Raw genomic sequence first — 19,068 nt, forward strand, 5'->3', positions numbered from 1 at the left:
TTATTTCAGCTCCAATTTATGCAGAGCAGCGCTCTGGGATCCCGCGCCATTTGTCTTTTATGTGATCAAAAATGCAATAACTCTTGCATACAAAATGCAAGCTTTACAATGACTTTGAGGACGGCGGCCGCCGGTGGGCAATATTTATGGCCGCTCGGGCCTGCCTGCATATTGCATTCACACAGCGTTTGTAGATCCGGCGATGGTCCTCTCGCCCCCCCCCCCCCCCCCCTCTGGCTCTCTCCTTTGCCCCCCTCCCCCACCCCAGTCTTTTTTAATCGCCGCAACAATGGCGGCGGCGGCGGATCAATGGTATCGGACAAAGGGGGCGCGGCCGCCGGGGACCTTGGAATTAGCGACGCAGCCATTCAGGGGGCGATCCTCATGCAAATACGGCGTGAGTCATGACGCCGCACGGCCCCGTTGGGATGAGCAGAACAGGTCCCGCCGAGCGCTGGGGCGCGCGTTGCAAGATGCACGAACCGCGACGGCAGAACGTCAGAGGTTTGTCCAGCTGCGTAAGGGCGACTTCAGGGCAAAAGCGACAGAAGATAACGGCAAACAGGCCGAACGCGAGGGAAGGAACAAAACAACCAGGGAACACGTAGTAAAAGGAGTCTAAAAATAAAAATAAAAAAACTAATGCAATTTTGTCATGTGATGACGTGATGGAGACCGTGGCTCTTGTTTGAAGACAAATGTTGATGGTGTTAGGACAGCAACCAGCCACAAATTTACTTTCAGTTCCTTTATTCAAAGGCTACCGTTACCGGTTCCGAATCGTTGTGATTCATCCTCAGACGGTTACATGCTTTCTTTATGACATATGGTGTTTTTTGCTCTAAAATATAAATAATATATAATTATAAAAACGCCACACACAGATGGTTGCGTTACAGATTTTCGTTGCATGTGACTTACCTGAAACTTCAGTTTTTCATAAAATTCGTCCAGCAGATGTAAATGCATTCCCACTGCATTCTTATTGTTGTACACGTAAATTGTTCTCACTGAACACTCGAGATTTGTCATTGAGATGATTTCTACCACGCACCACATGTTTTGATACATACAAAGAGCTTACAGACATATATATCACAGATGCTATGATATATCGTAACATTTAATGATGATGTCCTATGTTTGGAAAGCATCATATGTTCATTTACACAACTGTAATGCCTTTTACACTAGTACAGAGACAGTGAATTTTTTTTTGAGTTGATATTGCTAAAATAATTATAAAGTTTTACATATATATTTAGAACTGTATAGGTAAAATAGTATATAAACTAGCCCGAATAACAGGCATCCCGGAGAAGATTTGCTGTGACAATTCGTCTGAAGCGTTGTGGTTATACAATCCACAACTATTTTTTTTTTTTACAAATTTAAGTCGCAACTGTTCAATATATTTTTCTTGGTGCTAACAGTCCTTGAAGTTTTGCTGTCTTCAGTCCGAAGGTTGGTTGATACTGCTCTCCACACCAGTGTATCATTGTGCAAAACTCTTCGTCTCTGCGTAACTGCTGTAATCTGCATCCATTTGTAACTGCTTCCTGTAGTCTGGAGACTTGCTCTTACCCACAATTTTAACGGCCTCCCCCCACCCCACCCCCTCCTCTTTTCCGCTCGCTCTCTTTCTCTCTCTCTCTCTCTCTCTCTCTCTCTCTCTCTCTCTCTCTCTCTCTTTCTCTCCTCTACTCCATAACCAAACTGACGATTCCAAGGTGCCTCAGGATATCTCCTATCAACCTATACTTAATTTAAATCATATTGTACCGCAGTTGTTTTCCCATAAGATTCATTATTTCTTCATTAGTCACCATGTCTATTCCTTCTTCAGATTACTCTGTAACATCACAAAAAATGGTTCAAATGGCTCTAAACACTATGGGACTTAACATCTGGGATCATCAGTCCCGTAGACTTAGAACTACTTAAACCTAACTAACCTAAGGACATCACACACATCCATGCCCGAGCCAGGATTCGAACCTGAGACCGTAGCAGCAGCGCAGTGCTGGACTGAAGCGCCTAGAACCTCTCGGCCATAGCGGCCAACTGTAGCATCACATTTCAAAAGTTTTTGTTCTGTTTATCGTCCATGTAAGTAAAGCAAAGCAATCATCAGTCCGAAGGTTGTTTAGAAAGAGGTCGTGTTCCGATGCCTTCCTCCGACCTTTCAACTGCTTACCCAACCGGTTATAAGGGCACCTACAGTTAAACGTGGATTATGTCCCTCGATGCAACTCGACATTCTTCACATCAACAGACACTGCCAGTGTTAAAGGAGTGATAAGTGACAGATAAAAGACCCTAGTATCGCCGGGGATCGTAGCCGAGACCTTCGTATTTTCAGTCTGGCGATTTACCTCTCGGCCACACTACACTTCTGTACAGGAGTACAACGTAGAACAATTAGAAAAAACTCCTTAACTTTTAAATTTATATTCTTTGTTAACAAATTCTTCTCTTTCTGTGACGCCCTTCTTGCTTGAAGTGTGTGGACATGGCGAGGACAAGGCTACTGTTTCAATTAGACATAATCGGGACAGTCAGGAGCTTAGCGTTGAAAGAGAAGTGAGCCAGTAATATTCCGAGTCTCCAAAACAGTTCTCAGCACTGCCAGACGAAATTATCATAACCTTGAACTGGAAAAACGAAGAAGGAATACACGTCAATCGAACATACCTGAGCCACCTTCGTTTTACATGCAATCTAACTTTGGTTTACTTTACTGAAAAAGCACCATCACCTGTTGCAAATACACATACACACCGTCAACGGCTTGCATTCTTGAATCAAAACTCATGGTGGGTTGATTTACAGGGGAGTTGCCGTGAAATGGTCGCCTGGTATGTTTTCTCAGTGTCTTTCTCTAGCGAACAATATTCACGATGTTCTTGATGTTTTCAGATTCATTCACAATGTTTCTCACTATCATTCACGACATTTGGACAATAACACAAACTGTCGAGAAGAACCGCGTGTGTTGACTCAATTATATTAAATGAAAATAAATACAGAGCGTCAGAGACGACTTGATACAGTGAAAAAGTAGAAAGCTACTTGAACTTTATTCGTCGGAGAAAGATGATGAAAGCAAATGTCTCGGGCGATTATTTCAAGGCAACTGAATTTTCTGTCAGCGTGTCATGTGTTTTGACGTATTCCCTCTGGTGATCAGTGTGTGTGTGTGTGTGTGTGTGTGTGTGTGTGTGTGTGTGTGTGCGTGCTTGCGTGCGTGTTTAATGGAAACTGGTAACGGTGTTTTTTGAGAAAAATATACCAAAATCAAGTTTTGGATGGTTGCTGGTGTACGTTATAAACATTCTGTACCACTTAACAGCCACGGATCTCCAACAGAGTCATTGTTTGATAAAACAGCACCTCAGTTTCGCTGATGACATTTTACAGTTTACCTCTAGTGCAGATAAATTGAGCAACGAATGGAAAACTTAAAAAGAGGGCGTTTGAAAGGAATCCTGTATGTTTCAACAATAAGCCTAACAAATTTACAAAAAAAAATTACATATTGTAAAGAAAGAAGTGCGAATAAACAATTAAGACCCAGAATAAATGGATCACTTCTTATATTAAAAAATAAATTAGCAGAAGAGTAAAAACGGTCCCGAATACTTCTGGTACACTAAGTAACGATTTTAAAACTAAGTGTTCTATACGTCTGAAAAGAACTAGTTACAATTTACGGATATTAACATATTTGTCTCTTGACTGTCAGATATTAGGTAGTAAATGGACAGGCGAACAGTTTGGAACGAGAAGTGTAATTATGACCGTAACTGAAACGAAAGACAGATTGCCTGGACATGAAGCCAAGTGGAAGGACAGTTAATCGACCAAGAAAGTTCTTTGCTGAATTCGTAGGGATAAGAAAAGTCTGAGGTTAGAACTTAATGGAAGGTGGATACGTGGCATTAGACAATTTTTAGAAGTGACACGAATGTGTACACCTGAAGACCGTGGAAAAATGTAGACCTGGTTTTATCCAAAACTGGATGAGAAATGATGGATGATGATGAAGAAGAGGCTCACACCTGACTCGATTTCAACAATATTTGTTCCGACAATTCTTCGGAAACAAACCATTGAATAGGATACGTCAGTATACTGAGAAATATTTCCACCAATTTAATCTGAACAGCGAGGATTTAGATCTGAAGGAGAAGTTAGACACGGCAAAGAGATTCCGTACCACCAAACCTTGCGCTAGTAAGTCAGTGTTCCGCCTCCTAATAACCTCGCTTCCTCATCCATAGTTTTTAAATTTGTTGGCTTGACCGTCCTACTTTTTGAGTGGTGCCTGTTACGTCATTTAATCCGAAAGAAACGGATAGCAAAGCAGCATTTCAAAGGCACTACACGGGTTGGTGAAGGCCAAGCAACGTTCCACAGCACCGCGACCTTCCGGCGCCATCTTTTTGTGACGACTCTTCGACGAAACTTGCGGTAGCATTTCCGGCCCTCGATTCTCTCTGGCGGCAGCAGAAAAGTGAAGCTGCTGTTACCAGGAACAGGAGAAACGATCCATTCGCGATCCCTAACAAGAAGTATCCGTAGACTTGAGATTCTGTGTTTTGCGCTGCAGTGCCAGCTGTCCGTAAATAAGTAATGTTCCAACCTGCTGTCTGGCAGGAAATCCCTTGGCGCTGCTCACCGACCGAGTTTTTCTTCAGACTCTCGCACGGTGTGCCCTCCTGCTAGACAAAGCAAGTGTTGGATGCCTAGGAGTGTAGCTGTTTATCGTACAAGAAGATGAGTATGCGAGAAGAACTTGCTCCCAGCATGTAATCCACCTTTTTCCATGTAGTTGGTCATTAACAAAGAAACTCCTCTGTACTCAACGCAGGAATTGTGTAGCAGTGGTGGTTGTTGCATTGCGGTGGGGTGGGGGGGAGGGGGGGAAGAGGAGGGGAGTAGGAGGAAGAGTAGTCCTGCCATGATCTCTGGCTGCATTCACCCCGGCGTCAGCAGTCGTTTAGATTAGTACTTGTTCCATAGATCATGAATACGACACTTCGTAATGATGTGGAACGTGTCAGCTTAATAAAAGGTGTCTATACAAGATATTACATTACACAAAATATTAGATGACACTCAATATTTTTTAATTTTTTTTCCTGGTGGGGGTTGGGAAATTACCCACTTACTATATCCAAAAATGCATCTAATGAGTAGAAGGAGTTGTCATTAAGAAATCCTTTTAATTTCCTTTTAAATGCTATATGGCTATCTGTCAGACTTTTGATGCTATTAGGTAAGTGACCAAAGACTTTTGTGCAAGCATAATTTACCCCCTTCTGAGCCTAAGTTAGATTTAACCTTGAGTAGTGAAGATCATCCTTTCTGCTAGTGCTGTAGCCATGTACACTGCTATTACTTTTGAATTCGTTCGGATTGTTAACAACAAATTTGATAAGCGAATATATATATTGTGAGGCTACAGTGAAGATTTCTAACTCTTTAAATAAGTGTCTGCAGGATGATCTTGGATGAGCTCCAGCAATTATTCTGATTACACGCTTTTGTGCAATGGACACTCTTTTACTCAATGATGAGTTACCCCAGAATATGATGCCATACGAAAGCAGAGAATGAAAATAGGCGTGGTAAGCTAATTTACTCAGATGTATATCGCCAAAATTTGCAATGACCCTAATAGTATAAGTAGCTGAACTCAAACGTTTCAGCAGATCCTCAGTGTGTTTTTTCCAGTTCAACCCCTCATCGATGCATACACCTAGAAATTTTGAATATTCTACCTTAGCTACTGATTTCTGATCGAAGTCTATGTTTATTAATGGTGCCATTCCATTTACCGTGTGGAACTGTATATACTGTGTTTTGCCAAAGTTTAATGAGAGCTCATTTGCAGAGAACCACCTAATGATTTTGTGAAAAACGTAATTTACAATTTCACCAGTTAATTCTTGACTGTTGTGCGTGATAGCTATACTTGTATCATCGGCAAAAAGTACCAGTTTTGCATCTTCGTGAATATAGAATGGCAAGTCATTAATATATATTAAGAACAGCAGAGGACCCAAGACCGAACCTTGCGGCACCCCATTCTTGATTGTTCCCCAGTTTGAGAAATCACCAGTTTTTGTATATTATGTGATCTGTTTATTTCAACTTTCTGCACTCTTCCAGTTAGGTATGATTTAAACCATTTGAGCACTGTCCCATTCACACCACAGTACTTGAGCAGTAAGCTACGTTAACCTAGTTCAGTGTTTCTCAAACTGTGTTCCAGCTTCCAGTGAACCATGGAGGTAGCTCAGCTGTTCCGCGAGACTTACGTGCCTTTCAAGAACGCAATTTAAAAACAATAGAAATTAGGGACTCTCTGCAACTTAAAAGGAAGAGAGTAACAAATAACACTCGCTTCCAGCTATTAATTCGGATAGGCGGTATGAATGCGACATCAACAAAGAATAGAACTGTATTAATCTGGGACTAGAAGGCAAACTCGTCTACTGCAAACTCAGCAATAAGGGAACGACTGCACAATTATTGCAGGCAGTTTTGAATTATGCTTTGAATCAGTCTTTCCACATGAAGGGCAAATTAAATACTAAAATGAACTGTGGATTAAAAACCCGTTTACTCTCATTGCACGATCTTCGAAACTTTTATTGAACTGACATCTGATTCATCGCTCGAATCTAATCTGTGACAGATGCATAGATTTTGAGAAAACGTTTAGCTAAATTTCAACAAAATCTGCGCTATGAGCCCTCAGACTTATGTGAGTATAGTAAAAAATATATACGTGAATGCTGTTACTTCCATTAGATATCAGGATAGAGTGATACTGAGAATTGAAAAGAGAGTTAGACCAAACTAAACTATTCTCAGTTCCCCTTGAGGAAGTTTTACTATCCCTAAGCTGGGGAAAAAATGAATGAGCACATGTTAGTGGAACAAACGTGATCGACCTACGTTTTGTGGATGCTATCGTAACGTTTGCCTTTAGTGTAGGGTGAACAACTACTGAAGAAATAACTTGACACAGCAAGTCTGGAAGTATACCTGAAAATCAGTTAGACTAAAATAATGTGCAGTCAACACATCACAAGACAAATACGACAAATTAAAAGTCGTAGTACCAATTTTGTGTTTAGTATAGTTGAAGTCGACCACTGAATGAACAGGAAAACAATAACCAGAAGAGCAGAAATGGCGTGGTGTGCTGTTGGTGAACTAAATAAGACAAGGATGCATGGAAGTCACTTATTTAATTTCAGAATGGTGCTGCGACATACAGTGGAAACCTGGGCAATTGGGGTTTTCAACATGTGCTAAGAACACTTAAACCTCATAAAAAACAGTTACGTACACCTACTCAAGTTCTCTGTGTCACATACACCGCTCATGGGAAGACATACAAACGCAGTCCGGAATGGAGATAGCCCGTTACTGTGCAAAAACTTAGTAGTGTTTTCGGTGATAATTTTTTTAAAATCTGTTTCATCTGTAATAGATATTGGAGTTATATGTGTTGTGTTTTACATGATTAATAATAATAATAATAATAATAATATATTCCATCAAAGTAGAAATCTAGGAATCAGAAGAAGACCCAAGAAGGTGATGAAATAATCGACAACATACTGAGCAGCTGCAGAAAGATCACACAGACAGATTATAAGAAAAGGAACAACGTTGTTGTGCAAATGGTACACTGAAACTTGTGCCAGATCATCTGCCAGTGGAAAAGAACTGGTAGGATCATAAATCAGAATATGATGTCGAAATAAGCAAGCCATTACACTCTAACCCAACACGCCTAACACATGTGGATTTTCGACATTACTAGTTCAGACGAGAGCGGAATCGACGAAAAATAGTTGGGAACGGTTACTAAGTAGGAAGATCTGAAAATAAAATTTCGTCAATTCCGGCGTAAGCCAGTAAAAGATATCCCACTGGATCTTGGCACACTGGGTGCACCGCCATAAAATCTCAACAGCTACTCATAAAATATCCATCTCACAACTGCAAAACACCTTTGCTATGATCAGGGGGCGCTATCCGTCATTACGTTACGAACTGCTAGGCGCTTGGAAAGTACCAGACTGGCGAAAAAATACGAAATTCAGTGTAGTGATGTTGTTTTTTGCCTTTACTGTCCTCTGTTGTGTCAATATTAACAAACCATTTGACTGTCGAGTAATGACTGCTTCCCAGCAGTGGCATTCTACATCTAAGTATATAAAAAGAATGGCAGAGGCTATATTTTTTGTATTTGTCAAATTTTTAGATTTCTTTACGTCTCATAATGGCTACAGTGTAGGAAGAAAGATGACTAATAGCGCTTTGTGTGAGCCACTTGTAACATTATGTGATTGTCTTATCATTTTAAATCATTCACTAATCGAGCAGTCGCTCGGCAACAACTACAATTAACAAATAATGTTGCGAGAATGTAAAAGGTGAACGACCTGTGACGTAACTTGTTTATTGTCGAAGCGCCGTCAGAGATGCAGTGAGTTATTGACTTTGAAAACCGCGGCGCGAAAAACGGACAGAAGAAGAACACTTTTACACATTTTCATTTTTTTTATGTACGAGATATTCTCGATGAACAGTTACTCATTCTTCTCTTGTCTCTTGTAACTTGTGTCGGATGCGCATGTCTTGCTGCCGTATTATTATTATCGTTAAAAATAATATTATTTTAGTGTAAAGTAAAAGTGCAATACTGCATAGCAGTAAATTTATTGTGCAACGTGTATGTGAAAACGTCAAAGGAATTATTGTCATTACGAGAAGAGAAGTGCCAGTCAAAACGGCATCCATGTTAAAATTCTTCATTGTAGTGTAAGTTCATCTATTAATTCCCATAAATTCAGATTTAAATGGAATTGGTGTATGGACTATTTATTTAGTGTAGAATCTAAGTCTCACTCCTTCATAAAGTTATTTAATTTTCTTTATGTTTTTGCCAAATAGACAGTTCACAGTCACGAATTCTTTCGTCGAAATCGGACGGAAGTTGTATGCGGCGAAATATTTTCTCCGCGCCACATTCTACTGGTAAATGCATGATAAACTACGGTCCCTTAGAAAATTCATGTTGAGCTATCCAAAAATAATTATATTTTGAATAGGCATTTACTCTCCTCTGCAATGCAACTTCCGACTGATCAGACGATCCAACAAGAGAGAGCCGCACACGGTCGGCGTTCGCAAATATATTTTCACCGTTGATTATAGCTATATGTTGCAGCACAAAAGAAAAAATATTGTTATAATTAGCGACTACGAACGGGGACGTTTATAGCTGTATGTTTATGTATACACATTACGTAAACATATCGTTATACACTGGTCATAGGATTGTATTTTCTCGTACAATCTTCTTGGAATTTTCTAAATTTTTTTGTCGAAAGCTGTTAAGTCAGCTTTCTGAGAATGTTAGCTACCTGAGATTTTCTAGCTGATTCTGTCATACTTACCAGGAAACTCTTGGCGATTTATGCAAGTACCATAAAAGTATTTTTTGGATTACGAAATAAATTAACGACTCAAGACATTCATGGCTGTAACAGTGTTGATTTGCGTAAAAATGTGTCTCTTGTGCACCAGTGTGTCCGTAACGCTACGCGGAACAAAGTACTAACAATTATTTTTGGTAAGTAATCAGTTTTTGTAAATACGGTGTACTCGCGTCTATGCAGGTGGGCCGTACGTTTAATTTCTCAACGATCTCGCGATAAATCTCGATGGCGGCGCGCAGCGTTGTTGAGCCGCACCTCCAATCAATTTTCAATTAACACGATCTTGTGATTTATAAGAAGAGGAATTTTAAAAGCGTTCCCAGGCAGTTTAATTAAATCTACAGCGGCGTCCTATTAGGATCACCAGCCGTCCGTCAACATTTTTCCGTTGTTATTCCGCAGGCATGCCTCTCCTTTGTGAACAATTCGTGCAGCCGGCCGGATATTAATCGCGTAAAAGGCAGTCGGTATGAAGGGAATGTTTCAATATGTTCTGATGGCCCGCGGCGGACTCCACATTCTTGCCGCCATTTTGTCCCCCCTCGCTATCTCTCCAGTTCTTTTTTATTTTGCCCACTCTTCTCTTCTACTCTTTGTTCTTCCGCTTGTGTCGCCATCTTTTTACCTCACTTCCCGTGGGATGCGGCGTGGAAACTAGCTATTTGTTCCGCCTCCATTAGCCGCTTTCCAGAACGATTTGCAATTTCATCATCGAGAATAACTTGCCATTTTCTTAAAATGAGGAAAAGGAACTTGTTTGCGTCGGGCCACGGTTGCTATTTTTGTGTGGATGCGCATTTGAGGGATGAAAGAAACAGTACCCTCTAGTTTCGCAAATTATTGTAGTGGCGAAGTCGAAGAGAAAATCGTCTTGCAGATACCTGCATGCTGCTTCCTGTTGCGTTACGACAGAATCGGGCTGGATTTAAAAAAAAAAATGACGGCTATACAGATCTTTTTTTTTTAACTACAATACTTTAAGTTCCTTAACTAAATCAATCTTCCGCAGTTTTCTAATTCCTAAGCAGGTTTGTATCCTTGATGAACTGGTTCACAAACTATAAACATTCCTTGCTCCTAAGATATTTCTTCTTCGCTGCTAATTTAAGAGCCCTTTACTACTATTGAACCTAGTTACGCTACACTCAATCTTTCCTTTCGTCTAGTATGAATTTTCAAAAGAGTTCTTTCTTCACCTACCATTTGTGTAGCCGACTCATTATGGTTGGGGTTGGGTTGTTTGGGGGAGGAGACTAGACAGCGAGGTCAGCGGTCTCATCGGATTAGGGAAGGAAGTCGGCCGTGCCCTTTCAAAGGAACCATCCCGGCATTTGCCTGGAGCGATTTAGGGAAATCACGGAAAACCTAAAACAGGATGGCCAGACGCGGGATTAAACCGTCGTCCTCCCGCAGACTTATTTTGGATCTACAGTATATTTAAATTTTGAGGTCCAATATTACAAATGAGTGCTGTTCATTTCCACGTTGTGCCCTAAGAACAAACGTGGGACATCTTCCTTCGCCGACGATGGAGTGAAACTTGATGATGACCTTCAAAACTAAAATGAAAGTGTTGACGCTCTACATCAAAGATATTATACGATAAAAATATACTGATCATGTTATGGATATTGAGGAAAACTATGCTAACTTAAGTGCAGTTCTTCTGAGATGAAGCTCTAAAAATGAGATAAAAATTGAATTTTATAAAACAATAGTTTGTAACAACGCTTCCGTATCGTTGCGAAACTCGCAGGAGACGTCCATGTATTTCGAAAGTATATTCCATCTTCACGCCTTCTTAAAATGAATTTTAAGAACACTGTTATACTCAGTACCGATTTCGATTGAAATCATACTAACCAAATGATTTGAACTACAAACACATACTTACCAGGCATGTGATGTTAATAAAAGCTTGCGAAGACAGCAGAACACTGTTATACTCAGTACCGATTTCGATTGAAATCATACTAACCAAATAATTTGAACTACAAACACATACTTACCAGGCATGTGAATTAATAAAAGCTTGCGAAGACAGCAGAATGGAAAGACAACTGATGTCTATCGCTACAACGCTAGAACAAAAACATACTTCTATTACTTATTACTAAAAGCGTCAGTGGCTTGAAATGAGTTCAACATACAACCACAAACATCTCTGATCATCTTCTTGATAACAAATATTGTCTGACAGATAGCAAAGCAAAAAAATCGTGCCTAAAATAATTTTTTCTTGTCAATTCCTTCTACTCCGTAGAAAAAATTTCAACTTACAATTGGTAGCATGTATAATTAATTAAAACTAAACTGAATCGTAACTCTACTTACATGAGAAATATTAAAGACTAATGTTGTTGTAGTGCTCTTCGGTCCGGAGACTGGTTTGATGCAGCACTCCATGCTACTCCATCCTGTGCAAGCTTCTTCATCTCCGAGTAACTACTGCAACCAACATCCTTTTTAATCTGTTTAGTGTACTCATGCCTTGGTCTCTACGATTTTTACCCTCTGCTCTTCCCTCCAATACTAAACTGATGAGCCCTTGATGCCTCAGAACGTGTCCTACAAACCGATCCATTCTTCTAGTCAAGTTATGAAACAAATTTCTCTTCTCTCCAATTCTATTCTATACCGCTTTATTAGTTACGTGATCTACCCATCTAATCTTCAGCATTCTTTCGTAGTACCACATTTCGAAATCTTTTATTCTCTTCTTGTCTAAAATGTTTATCGTCCATATTTCACTTCCATACAAATCTACTCTCCATACAAATACTTTCAGAAAAGGCTTTCTTACACTTAAATGTATCCTTGATGTTAACAAATTTCTCTTCTTCAGAAACGCTTTCCTCGCCGTAGAAAGTCTAAATTTTATATCCCCTCCACTTCGACCATCCTCAGTTATTTTGCTCTCCAAATAGCAAAACTCGTTTACTGCTGTAAGTGTCTCATTTCCTAATCTAATTCCCTCAGCATCACCTGATTTAATTCGACTACGTTCTATTATCCTCGTTTTGCTTTTGTTGATGTTCATCGTATATCCTCCTTTCAAGACACTGCCCATTCCGTTCAACTGCTCTTCCAGCTCCTTTGCCGTCTCTGACAGAATTACAGTGTCATCGGCAAACCTCAAAATTTTTATTTCTTCTCCCTGGATTTTAATTCCTAATCCAGATTTTTCGTTTGTTTCATTTAGTGCTTGCTCAATACACGTTGTGGTGGCACCTAAGGTACGGCTATCTGTATTATTGAGGCACACAAGCCTCCCCACCAACGGCAATGTCCATAAGACTAAGACGAACATTTAAGCTAGTGTGCTATTTAGTAACCAGTAAATTGCCATCACGAATATGTAGCGTGAATCGTTCCACACCATTTCGGTAACATTCGAGCTAACTGTCTACGGAATGTAGGACTAATCGACTGAATTTCTATCAGGACAGAGGGACAAAAGTCCAAAATGTCTATGAACTTCCGTTGTATAGCAGGATTGTTGTACAAGTCAAATTTTAATACCTACGAATGTTGCGACAGACATAACTGCGTCATAGGCTCATAGCAAATGACTCTCATGATCTAAGAATATGACAGTACGTTTTGTTAAACTTGACTCAGAAAGTCGGGTGCGTCCATTGGATTAAAGTTTCTTCGATGTAGATTCACAATTAAGTAAACATGTGTCGATTGGTTCAAAATCATTTCATTCTGGTGTATATTTTAGCTACCTCTAAGAACTTAAGTCTTGATATATTTTTGATACCATTGTTTTTTTTAATTATGTTCTGAATAAAAGCAAGTTACCCATATTTCATATTAAAAGGAACAACGTAATACTTCTTCACTTCACGGTTTGCCTGGTGTAATGGTCAGCATAGTTGCCTTGCAAGCAGTTGATCCGGATTCGATTCCCGGCCACCGCAGCCGGCTTTTATTTTTGCGTGTGACTGCTTTTGCCACGCGCCCTTAAATTAATGTTTTTTCTCCCCTCTTACTGCCTGCAGGCCACCCTATAGTATGTGTGTCTTCATCCAGACTGTTGTTCCCAAGGTCAACTTTTGTTAGTCCCTCTGGTCTGTATTTTTTTATTAGTTTTGGGAATTTTCCCTCCCTTAGTGGTATGATCTTTCACATTCTCCATGCTTATGTTCCAACTTCGATAAAGTTTAATTTTGTTCGTATTTTATGATTATTTAATCTATCCACTGTAGGGCATACTCCGACTTTTCTAAGAAATTTCATTTTCACTGTCTGAATATTGTTTAAATTCCTCCTTAATAAGATCTACGACTCGTTCTCTCATATGTCAGAAATACCGTCATTATTTTGTATATTTCGCTGTTGCACCTTTCCTAGTCTTCTTATTCTGCATTCTGGTCGTGGTTCCACATATACGTTTCATACTTCGTATCTTTATTTCGATATAAGTGTTCATATCGTAAATTATGTCAACATTTAGGTAATGGTAATGATAATATGACGTCTGTCCGATAGAACTGTCAAGGATGATTATTTTTGAGCGGATAAGATACTTACCTGTAATCTATCACTTTGTGGAACTGATATTTCTTGATCGTACCTGTAATGTCTTGCAATTTCTAATGCGTACATTAAACCATTGGAGGTAGTCTTTTGATTTATAAACCGTGGTAACATCGTATGTATCACAACTCATTTTTATTGTTAAAATCGAATGGCATCAAATTTTGAAAAAGAAAAACGAGTTGTGTTCTTTGACCTCGAAAACTTTCAGGTGTAGACTTACTTCTGCTTGCAGCTGCTGCCTTTAATTTATTTCGTAACGTACGAAAGCATTCCACTGTTAGCAATTTCATACAAGTGTAATACGGTACATTTAAGTTTAATCAAATAGCTGGAAGTGAAGTTCAAAATGGTTCAAATTGCTCTGAGCACTATGGGACTCAACTTCTGAGGTCATCAGTCTCTTAGAACTACTTGAAACTACTTAAACCTAAGTAACCTAAGGACATAACACACATTAATGCCCGAGGCAGGATTCGAACCTGCGCGGTTCCAGACTGTAACGCCTAGAACCGCTCGGCCACCACGGCCGGCTCAGATGTTAAGTCCCATAGTGCTCAGAGCCACTTGAACCATTTGAACTAAACCACAAAGACCTCTGAAAAACAGTGAAACATCACCATAACAGGTCAGGGAGAAAGGGGAAGGTGAAAAAGGGAGGGAGGTAGATCCAAAAATTTTGAGAACCAGTGAGCGTTTTGTATGGCCAGTGTTCGGTTTGGAACCATGTTAGTTATCTGCAGTAATGAGAGGTGTATTTGTATTACACTGCTTCTTTGTGTTTGTGGCGTGCGAGCGCGCTGACGTGTGCTGTTGTGTTTTGCAGGCTTCCACCTGAGCGGCGTGGTGACAACGCCCCGGTCAGCCAGCCCCACCTCCTCCTCGTACAGCCTCGAACCCGACAAGAAGTACAAAGTCTCCGTCAGCTTCGACAGGTAAGCACGCTGACCATTTGTTAATCCCCTCTGCATTTCGCTGCTGCACTCGAATGGAAATGTGCTCAAGTCTAGACTGGCTAGTCAATCAACTGTACATCATCTTGGATGATCAGGTCAGATGAAATCATGTTATAACATTTACATGTAAAAGTAGTGATACGTCTATCGTAGAGGCGGCTGCGAGCCCAAACAAACGGTCAATTGGACCGCCGCGGGGAGGAGAGCCTGCATCCCTGATTTGTGCATCTGTTAAAGTAGAACTGACACGTGGTATAAGGATTCCTAACCTTATAAAAACCTATCTGCCTATTTCCCTCCTAACAGGCCTTAAAACATCTAGAACTAATAAACCTTCTGAGGTGAGGGGTTGATCTGTTATTCTGCGCAACGGATTAATCTGAGATGTACCCTTTACCCTGTAGCTCCTGCAAGATGCAATTTCCACCCCCACACTACTACAGAAGTCAGACAGACGCTCCTAACTTTCTAAAGAGAAATTCCTGAAAAACTTTCAGCAATAAATATCTCCTGGAGTCGTACGCTGTAAGGAAATGGCACAAAAATTCACAAAATTTCTTACGTAACTAGTGGGATACTTGGGTACTGGAGTAGTGCTAGTTAGTGTAAGAAAAACATGAAACTAACGAAAGTTACTTTGCAAAAATTCTGATAAATCACAATGGCATTCTTAGTTATGAATTGAACAAGTTATATCGTGGTTCTTTTCGGAATGTGAAGTTACCTCTCAAGGACAGGATGCGCTAACGAAATTTCTATACACAGTTTAAGATGGTTGATGACTTGGCAGAATGGCGGAGAGGCGCGCCTACTCAACTTGAATAATTATCCTTTAGAATGTTGCTAGGTACGGTCGACGCTGTCGCGTGCGAAATGCAGTGAAGTGTAGTGTTGTGGAGGAAATATGGGGCTCGCAATAGCTGTAGCGCACAATACCGTAAGCTGCGATGACTGCTGTCTGCGCCGCTCGCCGCTGACAAATAAGATAACTTTCGTTCTATCTGGACTCACCTTCGCCAATCAAACTCTCCCTATGCCTTGATGAAGTCAAGGATTCCTATTCGCCCCTAGTCTAACTATTGGCATGGTGCACTGGTCAGGTAACCAGTCCACCGCGATGCCACTCAAAATTCGCTCGCCGGCGTTTAACTATAACTCTGTCCGTTCACACCGCACAATAAGTGTGTCGGCCAACACAGTGAACAACGCTTAATCGCAAGGAATCAATATAGAGTAGCACTTCGATTCGCTCTCGACAGAGGTGCTATCCCAGTGAAGTACTGAGGAGAGACTTGTTCCTCGCTCCAAGAGCGACAACGGAACAGCGCCTCTCCACCCCAGACGTGAAGGGGTATATCTTTCGGTCTCTTCCATTATTCCTTCAGCTCAAGGCGTCAGAAATATCGTCAGCCAATCAGCATTGCTCTTCTAAAACGGGAGAATGGCGTTTCGTTTAAGGCGACCAATCTGGAAACCTGTAGCATTGGCGTTTGGCGTTTGCAGTCTCCCTGTGAAAGTCTCTGAAACTGCGTGCTATGTGCAAAGAATGCGTAGGTTGGCCGCTCCCACACAATGTAGCGGAATTTGCTTTTAAGCCGAACACGGGGTTGTTCCCCCCCTTTCACCCGGGCCCACGCTGTCTGCTACATGGGCGGTCACCGGCCGACATAGGCTGGGTCATTCTCTGAAGGGACCGGCGTCCCGGAGTGCGGTTTCTTTTCCGAACTAAAAGCTTCTGCGACCGTCGTGTCTGGAATGTATGTTTTTACGCCAGCCTTGAGTATTTCAACCACGGTGCGCTTGTTAATTGCATATCGTTTACATGAATTCATACAACGTTGACTTTATCTTATCGAGTTTGTGTTCGAATGAAGCGTGTTGATGTGCGGAATTTGATTGTGAGGGCGGAATATGTAAGCAATGAAGGTCAGGACACCACGACGTCTTACAACCTCTTCCACTTCACCCTCCCAGTTGAGCACATCTGTTGTGGCCTGGGCGAAGACAGACTCAACAAAAGTAGTATTCCTGGACATAGAGGAAGCGTTCGACGTGTCTGCCACGATGGCCTCATTTACAATCTTGATCGCCTTCGGCGCCGACCACATACTCTGGATTACCGACACAGTCGTCGCGAAGCGGCAGTTCTTAGTACGAAATACACTGAACCGCCAAAGAAACTGCTACAGGCAAGCGTATTCAAATACAGAGATAGCCGGCCGCGGTGGTCTGGCGGTTAAGGCGCTCAGTCCGGAATCGCGCGACTGGCACGGTCGCAGGTTCGAATCCTGCCTCGGGCATGGATGTGTGTGATGTCCTTAGGTTAGTTAGGTTTAATTAGTTCTAAGTTCTAGGCGACTGATGACCTCAGAAGTTAAGTCGCATAGTGCTCAGAGCCATTTTTGAAATACAGAGATATGTAAACAGGCAGAAGGCGGCACTGCGGTCGCAACGCCTATGTAAGTGTCTGGCGCAGTTGTTAGAGCGGTTACTGCTGCTACAATGGCAGGCTATCAAGATTTAAATGAGTTTGAACGTGGTGTTATAGTCGGTGCTCGAGCGATGGGACACAGCATCTCCGAGGTAGCGATGAAGTGGGAATTTTCCCGTACGACCATTTCACGAGTGTACAGTTAACATCAAGAATCTCTTAAAACTTCAGATCTCCGACATCGCTGCAGCGAAAAAGATCCTGCGAGAACCGTGAACGTGACAGAAGCGCATTCCTCAAATTGCTGCAGTTTTCAATGCTGGGCCATCGACAAGTGTCAGCGTTCGAACCATTCAATGAAACATCTTTGATATGGGCTTTCGGAGCGAAGGCCCACTCTTGTACTCTTGATGACTGCACGACACGACGCTTTACGCCTCCCCTGGGCCCGTCAAAACTAACATTGGACTGTTCGTGACGGGAAACATATTGCATGTTCGGACGAGTCTCGTTTCAAATTCTATCGAGCGGACGTGTAGGGGTACGGAGACACCCTCATAAATCCATGGATCCTGCATGTCAGCAGGGGTCTCTTCAGCCTTGTGGATGCTCTGTAATGGTGTGGGGCCTGTGCACTTTGAGTGATATGGGATTCCCGATACGTCTAGATACGGCTGTGACAGGTAACAGGTGCGCAAGCATCTTGGCTGATAACTTGCACCCATTCATGTCCAGAAGGGTGGCGAACTCGTTACGAATTTATTCAGCCTTCCCATCTTCTTTTCAAATGTTAAGGAGACGATTGTAATGTGTTACAGGGTTGGGTAGCCCTTATGGACGCACTTTGCTGAGTTTTTGTTTTGGCCATTACTCTGTTAGTACACGGTTGGCCAACTGACGAGGAAACACATTAGTAGTAGAGTGCTAGCCCTGATGACAGTCGCGTGAAGTCGTGACATGCACTCCACAGGACACTAAATGCGTCGGGGATCCATCCTGACACAATATCGCGGAAACTCGATGGCGGCCTCAAATGTACGTAACACTGAATTCAGGTGTATGATTTATCTTCAGCTCTTACACAGATATCTCAACAGCACAACAAAAATGCGCGTTATCAGCAAGGTAAATTTCTCTCTGTACCACTATGTAACACTGCCGTGTTCCCAAAATCGTTTCCTGTGTCAGGAATCCGACTTTTGAACAATTTTCTTCAACTTAATTAGGGAAATAAAATCCTTTTAAAAATTCAAAAGACAGTCAATGATCCACCTTCTGTCACCTATCACAATAGCCATTTCTTCCGTATAACTTGTCTGCAGTTCACTCTCGTCAGCCCTCTCCTGTTCTTTCTTAGTAGCCATTGTCAGTGTTATTTCAATCTTCTCGTCTTTCAATATCACTTCCGCTTCTGACTATAGCAACGTGTTAGCCCTGCAAATGTTCTATCTGGTCAATGTAATTCTTAATACCGTTTATTATTATTATCATTATTATTATTTTATAATGATAATACAAATATCATTATTATGGGTGTTTTGTACCATTTTTAGTAAGTATTGTTCCTGGTACGTTGCAACATAGGATTTTAAGCCCTAATCTGGTG

At 41.3% G+C, this 19,068-nt stretch overlaps 1 protein-coding gene across 1 annotated transcript in view; it reads left to right on the forward strand.

Annotated features, from left to right (window-relative positions):
- LOC126272122 (zinc finger SWIM domain-containing protein 5-like) overlaps positions 1–19,068 on the forward strand; it is a 617,038-nt gene that overhangs the window by 490,837 nt on the left and 107,133 nt on the right. The window contains exon 2 of the mRNA XM_049974722.1: positions 14,902–15,010. Within this exon, the coding sequence (XP_049830679.1) occupies positions 14,902–15,010 (109 nt within the window). The remainder of the gene's footprint in view (positions 1–14,901; positions 15,011–19,068) is intronic.

The sequence above is a fragment of the Schistocerca gregaria genome, chromosome 5 (genome assembly GCF_023897955.1).
Source record: "Schistocerca gregaria isolate iqSchGreg1 chromosome 5, iqSchGreg1.2, whole genome shotgun sequence".
NCBI lineage: Eukaryota > Metazoa > Arthropoda > Insecta > Orthoptera > Acrididae > Schistocerca > Schistocerca gregaria.